Genomic DNA, 22081 nt, shown 5'->3' with positions numbered 1-22081 from the left:
GTAATACACATAAACTTTAGATTTAAAATTGATTGTAGTAAACGTTTTAAACAATGCTTTCATAGCCATAGGTATGTTGCAAGCAATCTTTATTTGTTCTGACTGTCTGCACTGGCCGTAAGAAGATCTTCATTTTCAATTTCAGCGAGATACAAATCATGCTACCTGCATGATTTGTATCTCGCTGAAATTGTTACAATCTTTTTAGTATGAAATTCTCACTTTGTTTCTATTCCTCTGCCAAAAAAGAGAGAATAACAAACAGGAAGTCTGGTACTAAGAAGTCTTTGACTTTGGAAGATACCAGTATTATTTGTATAACTCAGCCAACTTCTGCTTAGCTTCAGAATGTATTATTGCACAGAAACAGCTTTAGAAAAGCGATGCTGTTGGTTCCAGTGTCCTCCTGTATACTAAAGTCAGTGTGTCAGCTGTTCATTGAGTACTGTTTTGAGACAGAGTTGACAGAATTGATCCTTCAACCAGTTTATTTTTCAGCCTCCACCCTGCTGCAGATACAAAAGCCTCATCTGTAAAAACCTTAATTCAGCTTCTGTTGGGTAACTCCACCTATCTTACACATTGAAGTGTGTTTACAGGTCTTGAGGAGTACTCATTGTAACATTGTTGGCCTCATTGTGGGCAGTTTAAAAGCAGATAACCAAAATCAATACAGCACAACCAGAGATATCACATTGTAACCTGGTGCCTACATTACCCGCAATGCACCTTAGCCACCGAGTGGCTTTGTACTACTTTTTTCACATATGCAGCAGTATTCAACAAGACCTGCAAACACACTTTAATGTGGCAACTTGGTGGAGTTACCCTTTAACTTGTTGAACCACTTTGAGTCTAACTGTTTTATATTAGCAGCAGTACTATATATATACACACTGAATATTTACCTAAATTCACCTCAGCAGTGACACTGAACAGTCACTAAACAGAAGATCGTTTTTGCTACTATTTCAAATTGCAAATTAATTTAACATCTTTCAGCTGTTAACTCTTTATGTATTGTATTGTGGTGCACACTGTGAAAACAAATGTAACCTTGGAAGCTGGTTAAGTGTCTTTTCATTCCTTTGTCATCGTGTTGGCTCATTTTTACAGCCACAGGGCACAGTCTATTGTTAAACCACTTCAAGTGAGGCGGCTTGCTGCAGCACAGGCTGTTTCATGACAGAGAAACTGTTACAGTGTCTTACACTGAGGCCATGTTGAGGTGTGTGAGACAATCGCTAAAGCAGGGAAAGAAGTGTGTCAAGTCAGTTAAAACATGTATTATCCGTTGTTATGTAAGATTTGAACTATGAGCAAAAGCAGTCATGTCAAGTCCTGACGTGTCATCCAGGAAACTGGCACATTTCACTGTGGGGGGGAAAGTGCAGTAGGACTGTTGTCAGAGAAGGTCTGCATGAAAGTTTATTCTGACACGTTTGAACACATCGGATGGCCTGTGTTTGACGATAAAAAGGTAGACTTTGTTGTCAGAGTTATTTTAGACCAATGAGCCAGTCAGAAGTTCAGTCACTTGTACTCACATAACCATTTGAAAAACAGTTACAGCAATTTGTAAAGACCAGATTTAAAACAGGTTGTTGTGGAGGGATTTGGCTCCGTCAGACTAACCTGAAGACATCGATTTCAGGTTGGAAAACACACTGAATGAATAGTGCACCCCACTGTGGACAAAACTGGCACCTACAAGCTGGAGTTTGTCCACATAAGGAGCATTTTTGAGCTGCTTCTTTTCACTTTTAGTTTCACCAACCATTTGTATATGTGTGACTGTGGAAAACAAGAGTATAAAATTAATTTAGAGAATTTTGAAAGTCTGAGAATATTTAATATAGTCTGAAATAAGGGTCACCCTTCAGATTTTACATATTAACTTCAGTTTACTTACTATGAGAAGCACTGCGTAATCAGTTGTGTACAGTAATGTTTTTTGTGGCTCTGATGGAGCTTTCTAAAAGCCTTCGACAAATAACCCCAGATAATGTCATCAGGGTTTCAAACTTGGGACTTACAACATCGAAAAGAAAGCCTGAATTAAAATCTTTGAGGTATTTAAAGCAACAAAACACAACTTCCTGGAGACAGACAGTTGATTGTTGAGTCTCATCCCCAGATTGGCAAATACTGATGCTTTGGGTTGGCAGCTCCGGTCGGACGCCACCCAAAAGCACCAGTGTTTGATGACCTTGACTAAGACTCAACAATCATCTGTCTGTCTCCAGGAAGTTACAGAAGTGGTAATAAAGGAGACAGGAAGGGTCTAATGAAAGACATCATCAAAGGTGTAATTTCCACCCTCTCTCTCACTTTTGAAAATTCTAGTTGCATTATGGGAATTGTAGGATGTAACCTTATGGAGGCTTCACCCTTACCAGGGACTAGGGTTGCAACGGTTTACTGGTTTTAGGGTATACAGTGGTATGAAAACTTACGTTATTGTACCATGTACATTTGCTTATCTAAGGTATTGAATTCTACCATATTAGTGATTAAAATATTGATATATTTCAAGTTTATATCAAGTTTTGCATGTCAGGACATTTTGTGAAATTATAATAAATTGTTCAACCAAAAAGAAGGGTCATCATAACAGAAAATATCACAGTGCACAGTATTAAACAAATATTTATATATTACCAGAGATGGTTATCGTTCCATGAAAATGTCATCCCTTCACAGCCCTCCTGTGGACTAAAAGTCTGAATTTTGATCACGTTTACCGTTTTCTTTATGAAAAACCCCGTCAGAAAAGAAACAAAATGCCACCATGACACATCAACTTTTTATGAGTTTTTTATTTATTTATTTATTTGATTTTTAAGTGTTTTATTATTTTTTTTCTCCAAAAAAATCCTGAGGTATTCACAATATAATGGCATTTATTCTGTTTGAAATGAGACTGGGGGGGGGATAAAATACAGCCAAAAACGAAACAAAAAATACAAACAAACAAACAAACAAACATTAAAGAAACAGGCAGTAAAGCTGTGTCGATTGATACAACTGTCAAGACAATGAATCCATGGCGTCGTACATACAAGAAGCCTTTGAACTGCAACAGCGGTGACTGAAGTCGATCCTCCCCCCGCCCTGCACACTAGCAAAGTCATGCAATCTAGACTTAAACCAAGCAACAAACCTCACTGATAATTCAAAGCAGGCGTGTCCTGCCTCGCTAACAGGGAGTGCAGGTTAATAACAAGCCAATCAGTCCACTATCATAGTAGTTATCATCAGCTGAAATACCTTAAACTTAAAAACAATCTAGTCTGCTTTGCTGCTGGCATTCAGTACTCACTGATAAAAACCATCCAAGTTTCAAACAATACAAGCTTTGACTGTGAGTTATTAGCAAAGCACTAGAGTTCAATACACCATGCTGTGGCGACTCAGCTTTTACCCATGAGCAGTTTGTTTGATGGGGCCTTCTGAGAGGGTAAACGGTAAACAAAATAATGTCAGACAGTCACAGTAAAGCCTTCACCTTACTGTGCTGTAGGTTTCTATTTTAACCTGTTTATATGTTACTTTATGGACTGTACGTTAGTGTGATGGTTGAATACAATATTTTGCTTTCTGTACACAATGGTAAAATGCCAATGACAGACTAACTCCTCTACCTTGAGTCCTGTTTGCCCTCCACAAAAAAGCAATACACATTAAAAAAAAACATACAAATGACCAATAAATAAATATCAGTGAAAAAAATACACTGTAGAATCATTTTTCTTGCTCTGTGTCACAGATCTATGATTGATAAAATAACTGCTGTGACTTAAAAAAGAAAATAAGGAAAACACCCAATATTCTCCTCTCCGCACAACAATCTGCAACACAAAACAAAACCAAAATAAAACCCATCACAAGTGCAACATCAGTCACGACAGTCTCAGCATTAGAAAAAGAAAGGGGGAAAAAAAAAAATCTCTGGTATTTGACAAATCAGCTCACTGCCTACAGCATCAGACAAACCAGAAAAAAAAAAATACAAAATAATAATCATAAAATAGAATAAAAAATGAAAAGCAATGGGCAGGGATGTGGGGAGAAAAAAAATTAAATAACAGCACACAATTTATGACCCAAACTGGGGTAACAAGAAATAAATCGATCATGATATCTGATCCAAGGAAAACAATAATATAATAATAATAATAATAAAAAAATACTATTAGACTTTCAGTTCAGAGGTTATCTTTATGTGGCGGTTTAAATAAGGTGGACAGACACTACAGCGTAACGGTGAGAAATAAACGATTGCTCCACCTCGCCAGTAAAAGAAACCTTCAGAAAGACGGACACACTGTCCAGCTCTCAGCACTGATCATTATTTCTTTGTTCAATTTGGTGTCATCTTTGCCCTGAATAATAATAATAATAACAACAAAAATAATATAATAATAATAAAAACAGTAATCATAGTAATAATAAAAAACAAACAATGGACAAAAATAAAAGCTAATAATAATCACCATCAATAAAGACTTTTGGTAGACGAATAAACATCACACACTCTCTGCTCACACACACGGCTAACTGAAAGAAAGAAAGAAAGAAAGACACACGGCACATGAATGAGGGGAAAAACAGGACGTTATTCTAACAAACACTGTCTGCTAATAAAGATACAGCTCCTCCTCCTCCTCGACGACTACTGACGGGTCCAAAGTGAAAAAGTATATTGCAAAGTTGACAGAGAACATAAAAAAAAAAGGCAAAAAATGTGTCTTTTCCTAAGTACACAATAATTCAACATTTTTGCAAAAAAGAAACAAAAATACAGACTATATGTGTAAAAATCATAAATAAGGATAAAGTTTTGTGCATCCCCGCCCCAACCGACCGTTGTCTTGGAAGAAAAAAAAAACAAAACAAACAAAACAAACAAAACAATGGCAGTTACAACGGTGACAATAACATGCAATTGATATACTTTACAGCATTGATCTGTATCTCCCACAAAACTACAAACCCCAAGTCTAACCCCCGTCCCTCCCCGACCCTGATACAATCCTTAAATATTTGTCAGCTCATTCAAAACACATCTCTTGCTTTCTCTCTCTTTGTTCTGTGAACTAGCTGAAGGCGGTGACGTTGATCACACTGGGAGGGGGGGGCTCGAAAAAGAACAACACACTGTCGCTAACTCCAGTTTATCTGTGTATGTACACGAGGTTTTTCATCCCCATCGAAGCAAGCTGACATGGTTTGAATGACTGCATAGTGAAAATGATATTTGGTTTACTTACAGATGGGTTTTACGACACACACACCCACACACACGCTCTCCCTCGATGTCAAGGCACAGCGCAGGTACACGCTATGAGCTAGCTGTTTTTATACTCGCCTGGCCTCGCACCTGACCAGCTAATATACACATAAAGCCACTATTGGCAGTAGCGAGCACTGCTGTGTAGAATGGGTTCACTTTATACATTTGGTGTGTGTGTGTATGTGTGTTTTTGTAGATGTGTTGTTTCCTCACACACACACACACACACTTGACAGTCATTCTCATTCAGAAACCATAGCGTGGCACCGTCATCCAATCAGGTGTTTGGATGGAAACGGCACAGTCGAGCGAGTGTGTGCGTGTGTAAAATACACATCAGCTTAATAACAGAGACCCTCGACAGTGGGAGACTGGGTCCAGCTGGACACGTACAGAGTTTGAACAGTGAACGCTGAGTGTTTTAGAAACGGCACCAATGAGTACACCTCAGGCTGTGCTGGCAAGGCAGTACAGCTGACGGACGCTGAGCACCAGATTCAGGTCTATATAAAACAGTTTTAGCAGAGAGGCTGAGCAATTATGTCATCATCAGCCCTGAATCCTGTCATCTGGAGAGTTTATAAGAGTCCCTGTTCACTGTTGGAAATCAGTTCCAGGTCTCCAGATTAAAACCCAACAAAAGGCCGAGCTAACGGAGTTGTGCCAACTCACTGTCAGTCTGCTCAGAGGGCCTGTATCATGAAGAGACACGAGCCATCTTTGGGCTTAACTCAGGTTTTCTGGCATCACAAAGCTGGCTCACTTTTAAGTTACCATGGTTTGCTGCAGGGCTAACGGAGAGCAGATTGATCTAAACAAGTGGTTCTCAGAAGGATCCCAGCAAAAAGGAGAGTTAATTATTTCTTAGTTATTATTATTTATTTATATATTTACTTAAAAAGGTGCAATATGTCAACCTGTCAAATTCATAATAAAAACAAATAGGGTCAGAATATCCCCAAAGTGACAGCTTACTGCTGCTAACTGGAGCTGCCATTAGCTAGCTTTAGGTAGCCGTGCAGCCAACACAGGAACTTTGGACCGGGATGAGGACAGCTAATGAGCACCTTAACGTCAGTAAATATCTCTGCAACACAATCCGCTAGACATCATAATGTCAAAACTGCTATTTCTTTACTTTCTGTTAATTTTTGAATGTTTCAAATAAAACTCTTACATATTAAGCATAAGTCTTATCAGATGGGGGACCCTGGGGCAAAATTTGAACAAATAATTTGTGTCAGTTTAAGGGTCCTTGACTTGAAAAATACTGAGAACAACTGATCTAAACCAAACAAGGCCATCTGCTGAGTAATCAGATCAGTGGAAACAATGAGTCACCAATGAAAAAGATTTAACAACGTGGACATAAGTAGAGAGTAAATAAAGTTACAAGCAACAGAGCGACACGCATACGGAGTGTCTGAATGTATCATTAGAGTTACTTTGATTTCCATGATAATTATGTAACTATGTGTCTGCTCTGGGTTTAAAACTCAAGAGATTATAGATTAATACACAAACTAATGATCATTACAGCTGAAGGAAAATAAAGTTTTCACACATAATATTTAGTTTGCTCATCACAAGGAGGAATACTTTTCATAAGTTATTTAAAGAATAAAATAGCTCCAATGATCATCAATGTTATTTTCATGGTTAATGTAGTAAAGCTATAAATTGGTTGATTTTAGCTTATTGCAGGTACTTCCGTATCAACCTATATATGGATAATAAGAAACAAGACATTGCAGCTGGGTTTGATGACATTTGATTTGATTGGCGCGTGATTAAGAACTTTTTCTCATAGCAACAAATTACAGCTGAATTGGAAACGTTAACGGAGCTGGCTGTAAACCAGCTGTGTGACACCAGTTATCCAGGATCGCTGATGGTCAGTGGCTCGGTGAAGCCGTGTGGCCCACAGGAAGCTCCCTGATACAAGCCCACAGTGAGTGGATTCACTGAGTAAAAGGATGAACCGGCTGGTTTTGTCGTTGTGTGTTAGTTTAACAGTCTCCCCCTGTACTGTACAGTATATGACACACACACACATCACTGCTATACTACAGGGCACCCCCCTCTCCCTCTCCCACTAGCTAAAGAGAGATTTCATATATATCATAGCTGAGAGTAATCAATTATGTCAATAACAATAGTCATAACAATAACAACAACGCGCTCTCTCGCTCTCTCATGTTTTCGTTGAGTTGTGGACACCTTTGGTGTAAACTGTCAAGGTTGTCAAGCTTGCAGGCGACCTGTGGACAGATGGAGGGATGGATGGACGGAGTAAAGGATGGATGTGACAAAAAGCATCTGGACAGACAGACAGACATCCCCTCTGATCATATCTACACTGTACAGAGTTTAGTGTGACATCATGATATAAATGATTAACTACTTCCATTACACATAGAGCTACATTTCAGGTGAGGTGTGCGTTTATATTTTGTCTGTTAGTACTTTTCGTGAAGCCGACCTCCCTGCACCTTCTCTTCTCACCCTCTCTCACTTGCTTTTGCCCTCTTCAGACTTACTCCTCTGTATTTGGTAACATGTGTTGACATTGCATTATTTCACTTATTTGGCTTAAAAGAAAAAAGAATAAAGTATTTGTCCTTTGGGGAAAAGAAGTGACAGCAGCGTCTAAAGCAATAAAAAAGTAGCAGCAGTAGCAATGTAAATAAATAACATTGTTTGAACAGAAGAACATAAACACAACACGCTAACTCACTGGCTAAAATCAGAATTGGTACATTGGTGAAACACCATGAAAGCTTTTTACAACAAACAGCTAGCCTCAGAGCTCGGCAGTCCTGTGACACCTGGGCTGATGTTTTCTGTCTTCTTCTTCTTTTATACACTTAACTTTCTGTCATCCAACTCCAGTTTGTCTCTGACTTTTCTTGAACTTCTCATCTCACTTTCTTAACACTCCCTGTCTTCCTTCTCACCTCACTCTGTCCTCTCATCTCCTTTTCCTGTCGTTTCTTTTTCACTCATCTATTCTGCCATCTTGACAACATTCTTGTACTCTCTCTCTGACACTTAGCAGTTTCCTCTCTCTATAGTTGCCAGTCCTCAGTTCTCTGTGTCTAGCAGTGATTTGGTTTGGTGCGTGACGGGGCGTGGGAGGTTTGAGTCTGCACATCTAGCAGGCTTTGGCTGTGGCCCTGCGAGAGGGGAGGCAGTCGGACTCTAGTCTGTCAGTCTCTGAAGACCTGCGCTCATTAAGTACATCTATACATCTCAGTTATAAACACTTTGACCAGGTTAGATGTGTCTGTTTTATCACACCTGATACACTCAATTTTATCATAACAATCCTCTAGTTCAGGGGTCTCAAAGTCAAATAACCTTGGGGCCACCAGCCAGGAACAGTCACAGGCTTCTTGACACTGTCTGTGCTCTAGGTCAATCTTTATTTTGATAAAGAGACACTTTGGTGTCAGGTGTGCTGCACTAAATCTGCATGCTGTTGGTTTAAGTTTATGTTAAGAAGGTACAATTACTAGAGTAATTGACCATTGGATAACTGATTAATCGTTATTATTAATCAAAAAACGCCAAAAATTAACTGCTTTCCGTTTCTCAAGAGTCTTGATTCTAGCGAACTGATTATCATTAGATTTGGACCGTTGCTCCAAAAATCCCAACAAATTGTGACCCCAACCCTTAGACTCCTGGCAGTGGTGTGCAGATCGATACAGACATTTCGATACATGCCATCCTAAACGGCTCTATTTTTCTAACATGTTATAGACTAGTAGATTAATTGAAGAAAAAAAAAACAATGAGATGAATCATTAATGATTATATCAAAATCATCGATGATGTTTGCAACTCTAGAAAAAGTACATGATAACTTTAAAATCGGCTTCAAGACCACAAAAACATAATAAAAAAATATTTGTAAATCGATTCTAAACACATTGTTGGCTTCTTGACAGTGCAGGTCAGTTGTGGCCCCTGAGCTGCGAGTTTGAGACCCCTGCTCTAGGTTCTTAAAACACAGATGCATCACCACGACCTGTCTGTGTGGCTTCTTAATGTCTGAAATGTCTTGGCCTCTGACAACAACAACCTACACGCAGCCTTTGGTCTGGTCACACTGTGGAGCACTACATCACACTGAACAGCAGAAGCAGACAAAGAGGTGGACAAAGAGGAAGAGGTAGACGAACAGAGAGTGAAGTAAAGAAATGCTCCACAGGTAATAAGATCTATTCCATTATAGTCTTTGTACAAGATAAGCTCATGTTCTTTATCTTCTCAATGAAAAATCACTCTCCCTCTCCAGCCTCTTTCTCTCGTTTCTCTCACTAGTAACAGTTACTCGATCTTCCAAACGTCCATCAACGATAACTCCCCTCTTCTTCTACTTTCTCTGCTTTTCTCTCGCATACTTCTAGAAAGGTTCTGAAACTCTTCCTTTCCAACTCGTCTTTTCTCCTCTTAGCATCCCTACGTCTCTTGTCACGCTCTCAAAGTTCATATAAATCCCTCTGAATACGCAAAAACTACAATGACTCCTTTTCTACAAAGCTAAAATGCAACACTAATTTTTTTGTGATTCTTTTTCACTGTTTTTTCCAATTATGCACCTGCTAAATACAATGACGGGTATTCTAAACATATTTCATATTAAATCTAATGAGAGTTACTATCCCTACAAGTTAAAAATGAAGCACAGCTGACAGGTTAATTCATTCTTCTTGTGTGTTACAGCTGTCTGTAGTGTGAAGGTGATTAAATGACGAGGAAATATAATCTCACTACTAAAAACAACCAGTGACTGTGTCTTGATATTGATCCATACACTCTCTCTCTCTCTCTCTCTCTCACACACACACACACTCACTCACAAACACACACACACAGCCTGAGAATGTGTGATAGTAGAAACACCTGAAGAATCATAATTGCACCGGACATTGCTGTGTCCTCCATCATGTTTATGTACAAGAGAGATTCAGGTTTGCTAATGTAGCAGATGCTTTGTTCCAGTGTGTAGTGACTACTCTGTTGACTAATCCAATGGCTTGGATCAATGCTGGAGACAGACATGTAGGTGGAAAACTAATGGAAAGTGAAGGAAATGTAGAGACACATACAAGATACAAAAACAGTTTGTATGTCAAGTGTGTGTGGCTGTTACACACTGCGATGTGACATGATAGAGTGACGAGACATGAGTCTAAATGAATGAAGCTAACTACAGTGTGCATTTTTTTCTCTTCCCTCCTCCCCACATCTGCCTGTCCAGATAAACAGAACCACCTGTGTCATCCATCCATCCATCAGTCCATCTCTCCGTCCATCTGTCCATCCAGAGAACCTCCATCGAGTCTCTCCCCCTCCTCTGTGGGCTCTTCAGGTGCTCCGGTGGACAGATGGACAGGCGGGCTGGCTCTAACGCTAGGCTTAGCTGCTAACGCTGGGCTAGACTAGGACAGACTGAGTCTGGGCTTGGCAAAGCTAAAGCTAGGCTAGACTAGCGTCTGGCTAAGCTAACGCCGGGCTGGGGTAGGCTAGGCTACCTACTGAAGAGCGAGTGGAGCTGGTGCTGATGGCTGTAACACTGGCTGCTGCGAGGCGACTCGGTGCGATCCATCACCGTCTGGAACCAACCGGCCACGTCCACCTCCAGCACCTGGTAACGCTGGATGAAATTATGGTCCTGGAGAGAGAGGGAGACAGTTTAGGTACATTTCTGGTGAATCTCAATAAAATGTCTTTTTCTCATTTTGACTGTTGTCTTACCAGCAACTGGTGGTATTTTGGCCTTTTTCTGTGATCCTTTGTGAGGCTGTGGGAAGATACACACATGAAGTGAAGCTGCAACTTGTACATTTGAAGAACATTTTTAAGGCATAGCAATTTCATTTTTACAGAACATTTCTTTACGAGGAAATTAGAGGTGCTTTACAGCAACAAGAGACATGAGATTATACTGTATAATACAAGAACAAACAACACTGACAAATACCCAGCCTCCACAAGACATTAACAACCATCCCACAGACACAAACACAAAAGCAGTTGTGACACACCTGACAGACCATCAGGCAGGCAATTTGTTCCACAGAACAGGATCAAAGTAGCTAAAAGCACTGTTACCAGATCTGGATCTTTTTCTTGGTTCTCTCAAAAAACCACCATGTGATGAACTGACAGCTCTGACTGTTTTGTAGTCGGTGAGTTTCAGCTTCAGAGAGAGATTTGTGCTCACCAGTCTTTGACGAAGGACTGGAAGTCGAGGGAGAAGCCCATGCCGAGAGGCAGCAGAGGAGGATCTTCCTGCAGCACTTTGGTCAGAACCTCAAAGTCTGTCTTGCAGTTCTTGTAGGGAAACTGTCCTGTGGCCAGCTCCACCTAGTACACACAAGGACCCATTATCATCCAGTCAACGAACACTTCACTTGTTTGCAAAAAGGATGTTTAAATAAAGAACATAAAAACTCTACAGTCGTCTACAAGTGTTTATAATTTGACAAAACAGTGAAATTACCTGACTGGACTATTTCAGTGTGTTCACTGTGCTTTGGATGTGATGAAAACACAGGTACTTTTAGTTCCTGGTTTAGTTCTGAAGGCTCTTTAGTTAGTTGTATTATCCAGTCAAAAAGGGGGCTTATCGGGTAACCACTCATGTCTCTGTTCACAGCTGAATAATAATGGATGAAGCTACAGCAGAATATTCAGATGATGTAAAACATCCCCGGCCTCACATGAAATGAAATTTAAAAATCCTCATCCTCAGTCATTAAAGCTTTCAAACAGGACTAGCAGTACTTGCCGAGCTAGCAAGCTCCGGTTGTGACAAGTGATGAGTTGTGATTTTGACAAGTTCGTTTTTGTTGGTCTGAGTGTTATTTCTGCAGGTGGTATGTTCAAGACGGCTTCCAAATTCAAAATCAAAAGCTTTTGTGATGATATTGGTTTTTTGTCATTTGTTGAACTCAGAACATTATTCATTCATTAGAAATCTCTGGTGTACAAATAAATAATGAAATAAATGCACAAATCTTGTACCCCTTATCAGTTCTTCCGGCACCCCAGGCGGCCCCGGCAACCACTGAGAAAACAAGTGCAAGAGCACCGCTTTTATGTTAATAAAATGAAAGGAGTCTTACCAGAGAGATGCCAAGGCTCCACACGTCTGCTCGGATGTCGTAGTCAGGTTTGGTGGGATCTGGAGGGTCTATTCTCTCAGGCTGCAAGAACACAAAGACAGGCAATGCTCTGTTTAGGAAACCAGGGTGTGTGTAGGGTGTAAACTGTGATTTGTGTGTGAGATACTTGCAGTGTTTTGAGTGTATTGTGTGTGTGTGGGTGTTCACTCACCGCCATGTAGGCAGCACAGCCGGCACTGCGGGTCTTGGCCTTTGAGTCGACGAGGCGTCCGCTGATGCCGAAGTCGCACAGTTTGATCTGACCTTTAGCGTCGAGGAGGATGTTGGAGGGTTTGACGTCCCGGTGGATGACACCATGCCTCTCTTTCAGGTACTGCAAAGCCTTCACTATCTGAAGCAGGACCACACACACAGTAAGACTATAAGAGTAAAACAATCAGGTTTTAAACTTTCCCATCCGTGTCTGAGTTTCTTCCACTTACTGCCACTGTCATCTTTCCAAGGATTCGCTCTGGGATGGGGCCCTGGATTCTCTTCTTCAGCTTCTCAGCACACGTTCCCATCAGCTCCATGGCAATGAAAACATCCGTCTGTACAAGAACACACACACACACACACACACATCCAACTTTTACCAGTCCTGGCAGAAAGAGCTAAGCTGATATTTTGTCGGCAATATAAACAGTAATGTGTTTCGGGGACACCCACGTTGGTAACTATGGCACCGTAGCACTGGATGATGTAAGGGCAGTCATGACTCTTTAGCACCACATCCAGGTCCATCAGGATCCTCTTGTTCTCGTCCTTGTTTCCTGTGCGACGCATTTGCTGGTGACAGAACACACACACACACACACACAATAAGACATCTAAAATTCCTCCCAGCATTTGAACACATGCAACACACACCATGCTGGATGTACATGTTAAGAAACAAGCCATTAGGGAATCACAAAGCAAAAGAGTCCTCGTGTTGCTGATTGACTCTATAATTGTTAAACAGCTTGGACGGCTACAATTAAGTCATCTCTTAAATAGGAGGGTTGTTGCGTGGGGTCATTACTGCCACTGTGTTGGTAAACTAGTCACAATTAAAGCACAACAGAAAATGAGAGAGCTGAACCAGGCTGGGCATCAAGGTCCTGCTGTATTTTGATCATGTTGACCAATGTCTGAGAGTTGTCTTCATGTCTTTACAGCCCCTGTAGGAAGATCTTATTCTATGTTAATGAGCCACAGCATTTGTTCCCTAAAATGGTTTAGCTTGACCAAAACAATGGTACCTGAGTCTGTCGTTCAACACCACAGCATGAGCAGCACAATCACTAACATACATTCTCCAGGATTAGTAACGCATAAACACTATAATTACTACACAGTGCTCGTGTTTCCCAAACCTGAAACAGATTAAATTAAATACACTGTTCAGTACAGTGCCTCCTCTGATTTATCGGCTGTTACTACACCCCCATCAGATAAATTACTAATAAAAAAGAGCTTCAAACTGAAAGAGACATATTATTTAGGTTATATATTTTTATGGTCCTGTGTCTTATCTCTTTGTGGATTATGGACCAATTCAGTGCCGTCTGAATGTGAAGATTTTCTGGTTTCTATACTCCTTTGTGACTGTAAACTGAATATCTTTGGATTGGGGACAAAAGAAGACATTTGAGGAGGCCTCATCTTGAGCTTTAGGAAACACTGATTGACATCTTTTTAAATCATTTTCTGACATTTCATGGACAAAACAACCAAACAATCAAGCAAATAATCGTTGCAGATTAATCTGCAATGAAAATATTTATAAAGGTGCAGCCCCAATTTTGTCCCATGTACATTTGTGGATCCCAGAACAGTCGGAGCTACTGGGGCCCCTATAAACAACAAACAATAAACTTATGGCATGGAGGAAAAAAAACATGTTGGTTCTGTTACGGTTATCCGCATGTGGAGAACATAAAAGCATTTTTAGATTTTATTTTACAGGAAAGACGTTGACTCAAATTAGCGACATCTTTCTGTGTATTTGCTTAGTTTGTCTCTCCCCTGCACTGCATTAGCAGCATGAAGCTGAGACAAAACAGAACAATCAGGAGTACAGTACATTAAATAAATGACCTGTAAAATCTACATTTTAGTACTGATGTGTTTTGTGACCAGGTGAGTGCGAGGGTAGGAGGGTCTTACTTTGACAGCGATGACGTGGCCGGTCTTCTTGAATCGAACTTTGAAGACCTGCCCACAGGTGCCGCTGCCGATCTCCCCCTCACTGATCAGGTCTGTCACCTCCGCTGGATACCGCTGTGGATGGACAAACGCAAATAAAACAAGACTTTAGATCATCCTCAAGATATTTGTGCTGGTAAACATTAATGAATGTTGTTACTGTGCAAACTCCTCAAGCTGAAAATAGATGAGCCAGGCCAGTTCTGACTTTCTGCATCGTGAGGCAACAGTAAACCCCTTTGGGCCATTTACTAACAAATGTTTTGATGTTTAATTAAGCCGCTTCCCCATTGACCATGACTGAGAATACTAGCGCACAGTGGGGAAGATGCATCATTTCCGTGCCTCGTTAAAATTAAATCACTGGTGACTGAGACGCTGTGAGTGACATCTCATCGAGTGCATGATGTAACGACCCCTGTGGGCTAATGAGGGTAAGTAAAAACAATCTGGAGTGCAGCGATGACTCAAATCATTTTCTCAGCTCTCTGCAGCTTCAAACCCTCACTGGCACCAACTATGATAATGGACCTAAAGGCTGGAGGAGGGAGGACAAAAACAAACAAAATGGGGCCTGCTCCATAGTCGATCTCCTCCATTTTATCTTGGTAAACAACAACAACTTACATCTCACAGTTTTTGAGTTTAAGGGGTTTTAATTTTTACTGTAACCTTCTCCTGGTCTAACAATGGTCTCCGTTCTAACTACAATAGGATGCCTGCTTTTTAATTGTAGTAATATGGATGAGATTATTTATTTTTCTGAAAACTGAGGAGAACAAACAAGAAACCGACAATGAGTCAGTCCGTCTTTCAATACTTTCCTACTTTCTGTAGAGCTCAGCCTCCACCCTATCAGTTCCTGTTGAAGACTCGAAAGGGGATCGCAACAAAATTTATGACGATAGCGATGATAAGCTTTGGAAGACGAGACAGCCAGTCAGTCTGGCCTAATTATTGTGATCATAAGTTTTTCCATATTACCCAGTCCTGGATGTAGTCTGATGAGGTGTATGATCAACTGTTTCTCATTAAACTAATCATGTGTCTCTGTGTGCACGTCTCACCTGATCGTCGATCTTAAGATAACCCGTCTGTTTCATGATCTCCTGCAATTTCTGGTCGATCTCTGCACTGCGGGGACAAAACACACACATTAACACACAATGCCGGAGAGCACCAATGCTATAAGAAGTATGATTCAGTGTGAAACGTTTGTTTTGATGATAGCAAGACTTCTGACTCACAAATGTGTTTCTGTAAATCTCTCCCACCCACACTCTGTATGTATGTGGATCCATTATGTGTAACACAACCTGCTCTTCTTTAAGTGAACCTTGATTCTGCTTACTCCCCAGTTCTTATGTGCGTATATACAGCATGTAAGATCAAGTTTACTGATGCTGCATTAACGCAGTAAGATCCTTTAATACAGAATGTTATTGATCATGTTTCTGTGTCCACATACTTCTCTAAGCTCTTCTGTAGGCCGTATGGAGGTGTGGGCAGGGTGAGCATGTGTCGCGGGCGGCTGGGGTAAGGGTGGTGCTGAGGCGAGCTCTCTGAAGACGATGAACGGCTGCCTCCATCGTTGGCCAACGGCAGCTGGAGTGCTGGGGTGGGGGCGGGGGGGACATGACACATTAGACACAGAACAGAACGAATGGTACAGTACGTTTCACACCAGAGGCCAGCATGCCAGGAGGTGTAAGATGGCTATGTTTATTCATGCAGTCGCCGACTCCATTATTTTAGTGGATTAAAACTGTTGTGCACCAATAGAGAATACAATATAATATATTAATAGTGATAATGTATTATTATATTATGTGTGCTTTAAAAGCTAATATCAGTGTTTCCTTCCTGAAATCTGGGCTTCAGATTGACACTTAATGACTAAATCAAAGTGCCTGATGAGAAAAGAAAGATCTATCATGTCCTGTGTAGTAACGATTGAAGATTATTTCCCATGAGACACCAAGAGAAATTGGCCTTGGTTGCTATCTAGACCCTTCGTAGTGGATGAACTTGCTGTTTTTATTTCCCCGAAGTTACAGCTTTGTTTTCGTTACACTGACGTCCCGACCTCATGTTAAAACAAACAGGACGGTTATCTCAGAGCAAAAGCAACACCATTCTCAGGCAGGGAGAGACAGCACAGAGTTAGCCCACAGCTCGGGAGGTACAGTTTAGGGATGCGGACGTCCACAGTACATTTTTAAAAAGGGAAAATATGGTTTATTTACACTTGGGACTCATCATATTAGCTCCAGCCATTGGTTTTATTTGTTATGACAGCATTGAACCCACTTAAGTGACTGCTGGGATCTTAGCAACATTACAAACAGCAAGAGCAGCCAGTCGTTCTAACAGGTTTTAAATAACCCAAGTTTATTTATGCACACCTAATGTTGTTAATAATCCCTCACTGAAAGGGGAATTCTGATTGTGTACAACTACGGCAATCACGGTAGATCAAAGTTGAGCAGAAGTCCAGCCGTGGTCAACTCTCAAAATGAATATGACCATTTAACTGCTTGTGTTTGGTGCTTCATTGGACTTTTTAAAAAAAATGTTTTTTTAGCAGATCTCATAAAATGATTTTGGTGTGTACGACTTCATCATAACCGACAGACCTGATGGCCGGAGCAAAGAAACCCAAGTTGTAATAAGCCGAAATGTGTCATTAAAGACGATATTATCCACACAAAACCACAAAGTCTGGTTGAAACCCCAAAATGGTTTTAAACCCCGGATGCCAACTTGACAGTTGTAGGTCCAGTTCACAACTGATCCAAACAGCGGATGCAACATGCTTCTCGTATAAACATAGGTATAAATCATGCGTTCAAGGACATGTTAAAGACAGTGCTGACCTTGTTATAACAGGAGTATGTGCCAGCAAGCACTTACTCTTTTTCCAACTCTAGATGTTAAAGACGTTCAGGACAACAATCTAAAGTATTAGTACAGGCAACCGAATGCTCAGACAGTCAGCGGCTACGATGACCTCCTCAAATATTACTAAACTTCGGAAGTCTGATTTCAAAGAGTTTGAATCCCATTTTATGTCAATTTCACTTCAGTGTTTTCTTAAAAACGTTCAAACCATTTTCCAAAACACTGAGGATCATGCAGCCTTAATTATCATCATTTTCATTTTTTTTTCAAAGCAGACTGGCAGCTCTTCTGAGAGTGCCAGCAGGTGTTTGTATCCATGAGTCACCTGTGGATGGATGAGCCTGTAAGGGAAGAATCAGTTAGTGTAGAGGGAGGAGGGGTTAGTACGAAGAGGAAGGAGAACTCAGGCAGTCTTTGGCACAGATCGCATCTCCAGAGTTCGGCTGGCTCCAGATGGACGGATGACAGGATAGACGGGCAGACAGAGCGGGGGGGGGGAGACGACACACACGCAGATACTTGCAGGCACTGCTGCACCACCGCCTGCTGCAACAGGAAGAACGGGGATGCCAGAAGATGAATAACAGGCGAATTACATCAAACAGTCCAACGTGAGGGAAGAGAGAAAGAGAGGAGACATTCGGCCAAAACTGCATAGCATAGACCAAGCTGGAAGTCAGACAGTCAGTCAGTCGGACTCGGACAGGAAGGCAAGTCTTCAGTCGCCACGCAAAGAATACAGACAGAGAGAGAGAAGCCAGAGTGTTCACAGCACTCCTGCAGACGCACCAGTGGGGATGCTGGATTAGAGACTGTGTCAAACAAAAAACACAACCCCAAACATTGTGTCGTGCAAAAAAGCCACATGCACCGTGATTCTCTGCCTCCAGCGAAACGAAGGTTAATCATCTGACGCACGTCCACACACACACACACACACACACATACGTCAAGCACACACCAACACTGCCCTGCCACTGGCACACACAGACGGACAGAGAGAGGAGTAGGGATGGAAAGATGGAGAGAGGATGTGATTTGAGAGGAGGTGTAAATAACTGCTGGGGTCCTTTTTAGTCTTAAACACACCGGACGTAAGAAATCTTCATAAAAGTGTTAAGAAGACACATGTAAGAGTAATTACAGTAAGTGAAGTGGTAATATTGAGGGCCTGACAGAGATGAGAAAGGAGGAGGTGGGATGGGAGATGAAATGGGGGATACATGTGTTGGGGGGGGGGGGGGGGGGGGGGGGGGGGTGCAGTGGCAGAGAGAGCGATGGATTGAATGATACCTGCACGCTGGGAAGGGGCTGGAGCAGGACTGAGCTGGATCACGATGACTAGACGGAGGAAAGAAAATATACACACACACGCACATTACTGCTCTGTTCTACGATCACACGTGCACACACACACAATCATATAACAAATAGGGAGAGAAACACAGACTTTCTGGCTCCTGTAATTCTTTGTTCTCTTCAGGCATAAACACATGTGGTGTATACTAGAGGATAAGGCCAGCGTGATTCTTTTTAATCTTTTTCCTATTGTCAATAAGTCCTCTGAAAAGACCAAAATCAACAATCCATCTTTCAATACTTTCCGACTTCCCCACCCTGTCTGTGCCACTCAGCCCCGAGCACATCGGTTCCTACTGAAGTCATGAATCTTTAAAAACAGGGTGCAGATATGTTATTTAAAACAGCTGATCACTGCTGGTTTTTTTGAAGCAAACGTTACTCAAACAGGAGTAAATATCTCGTGGGGATTCTCAACTGCAGATTAAAACACATTTGTCGCTCTAATGAGTATTTACGGCAGCTCAAAATAAACTACAGTGCCCACGTTCACTGTAATGAAACATTTAATCCATGTAATTCACTGCGCTGAACTTACTTGGATCACTTCACACAGGGTAACTAAAAGCTAGGGATTGCTGGTGAACTAAAAATTGAGGCGTTGGCATGTGAGGATGGAAACCACTGAATGTTATAATATCGAGAAACTGCGTTAAATGATTTGTTACGTCGTGGCTCATCAACGTTATCTCCTCACTAGTTTTTGGACAACACGTGAGGTATATCTCATGTCAAGCTTTAGGATTCACAGTCAACACCTGTTAGTAGGGCCCATTTATTGCTAGATTTGGTCTTTCCTTAAGATTTGTTGACAAAAAGAAAAATATAGAGCCTTTCTTCTAACCCTCATTCTTACAGACAGCTAATGAAACCTCATTAACATTTTAAAAGACAAGAACAAGGGGAAAAAAGCAGGTTTATAGTCAATGTCACTCAAACCTCACATGAATGGACAAGAAGTGATGATCTGAAAGAGAAGGGAGTGAACAAGGTGTCTTATATCGTCGGCTAGCATCTTTAAAAGTTGATTTGGTCAGCTGGTATGATAATAAAGAGCTTTCTGTCTCCAGCACAGTGTTTATTTCGGTGTTACATGTCAGTCAGTGCAGGCATGTTGCTGCTGGACAGTTTTCTCCTCCAGACGGTTCAAGGGCCCAGCCTTACTGTTTCACCCAATCCTATAACACTCACTACATATTCCCTTTATATTGTAAACGACTCAATTCAACGAGTCTGTGTCGGATAGTGTAGATGTCACCTCTAAATGTGGAGCTGTGTAAACGACACAACACCAGAGCCAACGCTCGGTAGCGTATGTTGAACGTTAGCTTGATTTGATAGCCTGCACAAATTAGCGTCCGTTTCGTCAAGGGTCAAAACGAGCACTGAAAACTGACTTTGCCGCAGGAGCCACAAGCAAACACGCTGCTTGATAACGACACGAAGCTGTAGCTAAGCGGTGGATACATGGCACCTCCGTTATATTTCATTAACAGACTGGAAACTACACATTTTCTGACTGACGCTGGGCCTGCCACCGACTATCACTCAGGTTGCTAGCCTGCTAGCCTAGCATGTTTGACAGGACAGGATCGGAGCAGATTTCGGGACGTGACTGTCAGCGAGATACTTCATGACAGCGCTTTATCTTTTTAAACATGTCGCCTCACTCACTCTAGAAATAGCCTCTCTTGTTTGGTAAGCGATTTGACGGTAAAACGAACCGACCAAGCCGAGTCGGTGTTTGTTTATGTAGCTAGCCTGTTAGCATGTGGTAGCTAGGAGCAGCATAACACCCCCGCTCCTTCCCTCCCTCCCTCCGCCTCTCCGATCTTTCCCCCGGCTATTCTGGCCGTTACCGACTCCCCGGTCCTCCCCGGTGGACACTCACTTGGCCTAGGACGTGATCGCTGCGGGCTCATGTCGATGTTGAGGTCGATTCTCCGGCGAGCTTCTTCATTTTCCTGCTTTAGTTTCTCCTCGATTCGCGACAGCCTCTGTTCCAGCGACGACATCTTGAAAAATTGAGCACCATGTAGTTCCCAGCAGAGCTCTCGACTCCCCTCTCTGGCAGGCAGGACCAGCAGCACACACACACACACACACACACACACACACACACACACACACACACACACACACACACACACACACACACTGACTGACTGACTGAATGGGCACACACACACACACACACACACACACACACACACATACTACACGATTACACTTGCACCGTCATTAATAGTTAATATTCATTTACCTGGTACCCAGATGTAGGTGCTACAATCTGTTGGCTGAAATATAATGCACCATGTTTGATTATAAAGTTATGTATTGTGGTCGCAGCTCCAGAGCAAGTGAGTTAGTAGAGTTTGGGTAAATGGTTTTAGTCTGATGAAGCTGAAACTATTTGTCAAGTGAAGTAAACTAATCTGCAACTGTTTTGAGCATTCAACATTTTGAAACGTCACTTTGAGCTCTGGGAAACTGTGACGGGGCATTTGTCTTTTACTATTTTCTGATGTTTAATAGAGGCAACACATAATACATAAATATTTAGACGAAAAATGTGTAATTTAAATGATGTTTAACCGTAGGCCTCAGTCCATGATCTTATGTGCTCTCTCCCTCGAGCCAAGTACATCTAAAAACATCCAACATCTAATCAAGAACACCACAGAACAAGTTTCATAATTATATTATTAAATATTAATATTATTAAATTAATATCCCAGCCTTTTGATAATGAAATAGTTCTAAATTATTTGTTATTTTCTGTCAGCAGCCTCTCAAATATGAGAATTTACTGCTTTTCTCAGTTTCATTGTCCCTTCACACAGAGGATATTTGACACGTCTCACTGTAATGATTTACTGTAATATTTCAGAACAAAGACAATATAATATAATATATTTAGGTTTTGTACTAATAATCTAATCTAATAAAATTGTAAATTCAGAGATAATAAAATAAGAAGTTACTTGCAGCTCTCTATTTTACCCTCACGACCTAAGCTCCAATCAGAAACAAGTGATCAAGGGGGTCAGGTAACTGAGTGATTAAGATGCACCTGATCTTGTATCTGTATCTCTGCTGTCACTGTCAAATATAGGCAAATACAAAACGATTTATTTGATCATACCTGAAAAGCAGA

The 22081-nt window shown here is 41.3% G+C and overlaps 1 protein-coding gene across 2 annotated transcripts; it reads right to left on the bottom strand.

Moving 5' to 3' along the window:
- Positions 1-2801: 2801 nt before the first annotated feature.
- map2k7 (mitogen-activated protein kinase kinase 7) lies at positions 2802-20939 on the bottom strand. Of its 2 annotated transcripts, XM_073469416.1 has the most exons (12): positions 20816-20939; positions 18859-18906; positions 16133-16277; positions 15732-15798; positions 14626-14739; positions 13144-13263; positions 12918-13025; positions 12647-12826; positions 12436-12516; positions 11532-11674; positions 11063-11108; positions 2802-10979 (listed from the first exon to the last, which is right to left on the bottom strand). In XM_073469416.1, the coding sequence occupies exons 1-12, from the start codon at positions 20937-20939 to the stop codon at positions 10836-10838; spliced, it is 1320 nt and encodes a 439-aa protein (XP_073325517.1). In that variant the 3' UTR covers positions 2802-10835. The 2 variants fall into 2 exon arrangements, with proteins under 2 accessions (XP_073325517.1, XP_073325526.1); XM_073469425.1 differs by lacking the exon at positions 18859-18906.
- Between the last annotated feature and the right edge of the window lie 1142 nt (positions 20940-22081).

The sequence above is a fragment of the Pagrus major genome, chromosome 1 (genome assembly GCF_040436345.1).
Source record: "Pagrus major chromosome 1, Pma_NU_1.0".
NCBI classification, from domain to species: domain Eukaryota; kingdom Metazoa; phylum Chordata; class Actinopteri; order Spariformes; family Sparidae; genus Pagrus; species Pagrus major.
Note: the sequence above shows the minus strand (reverse complement) of the source record. Positions and strands in the feature narration are given on the sequence as shown.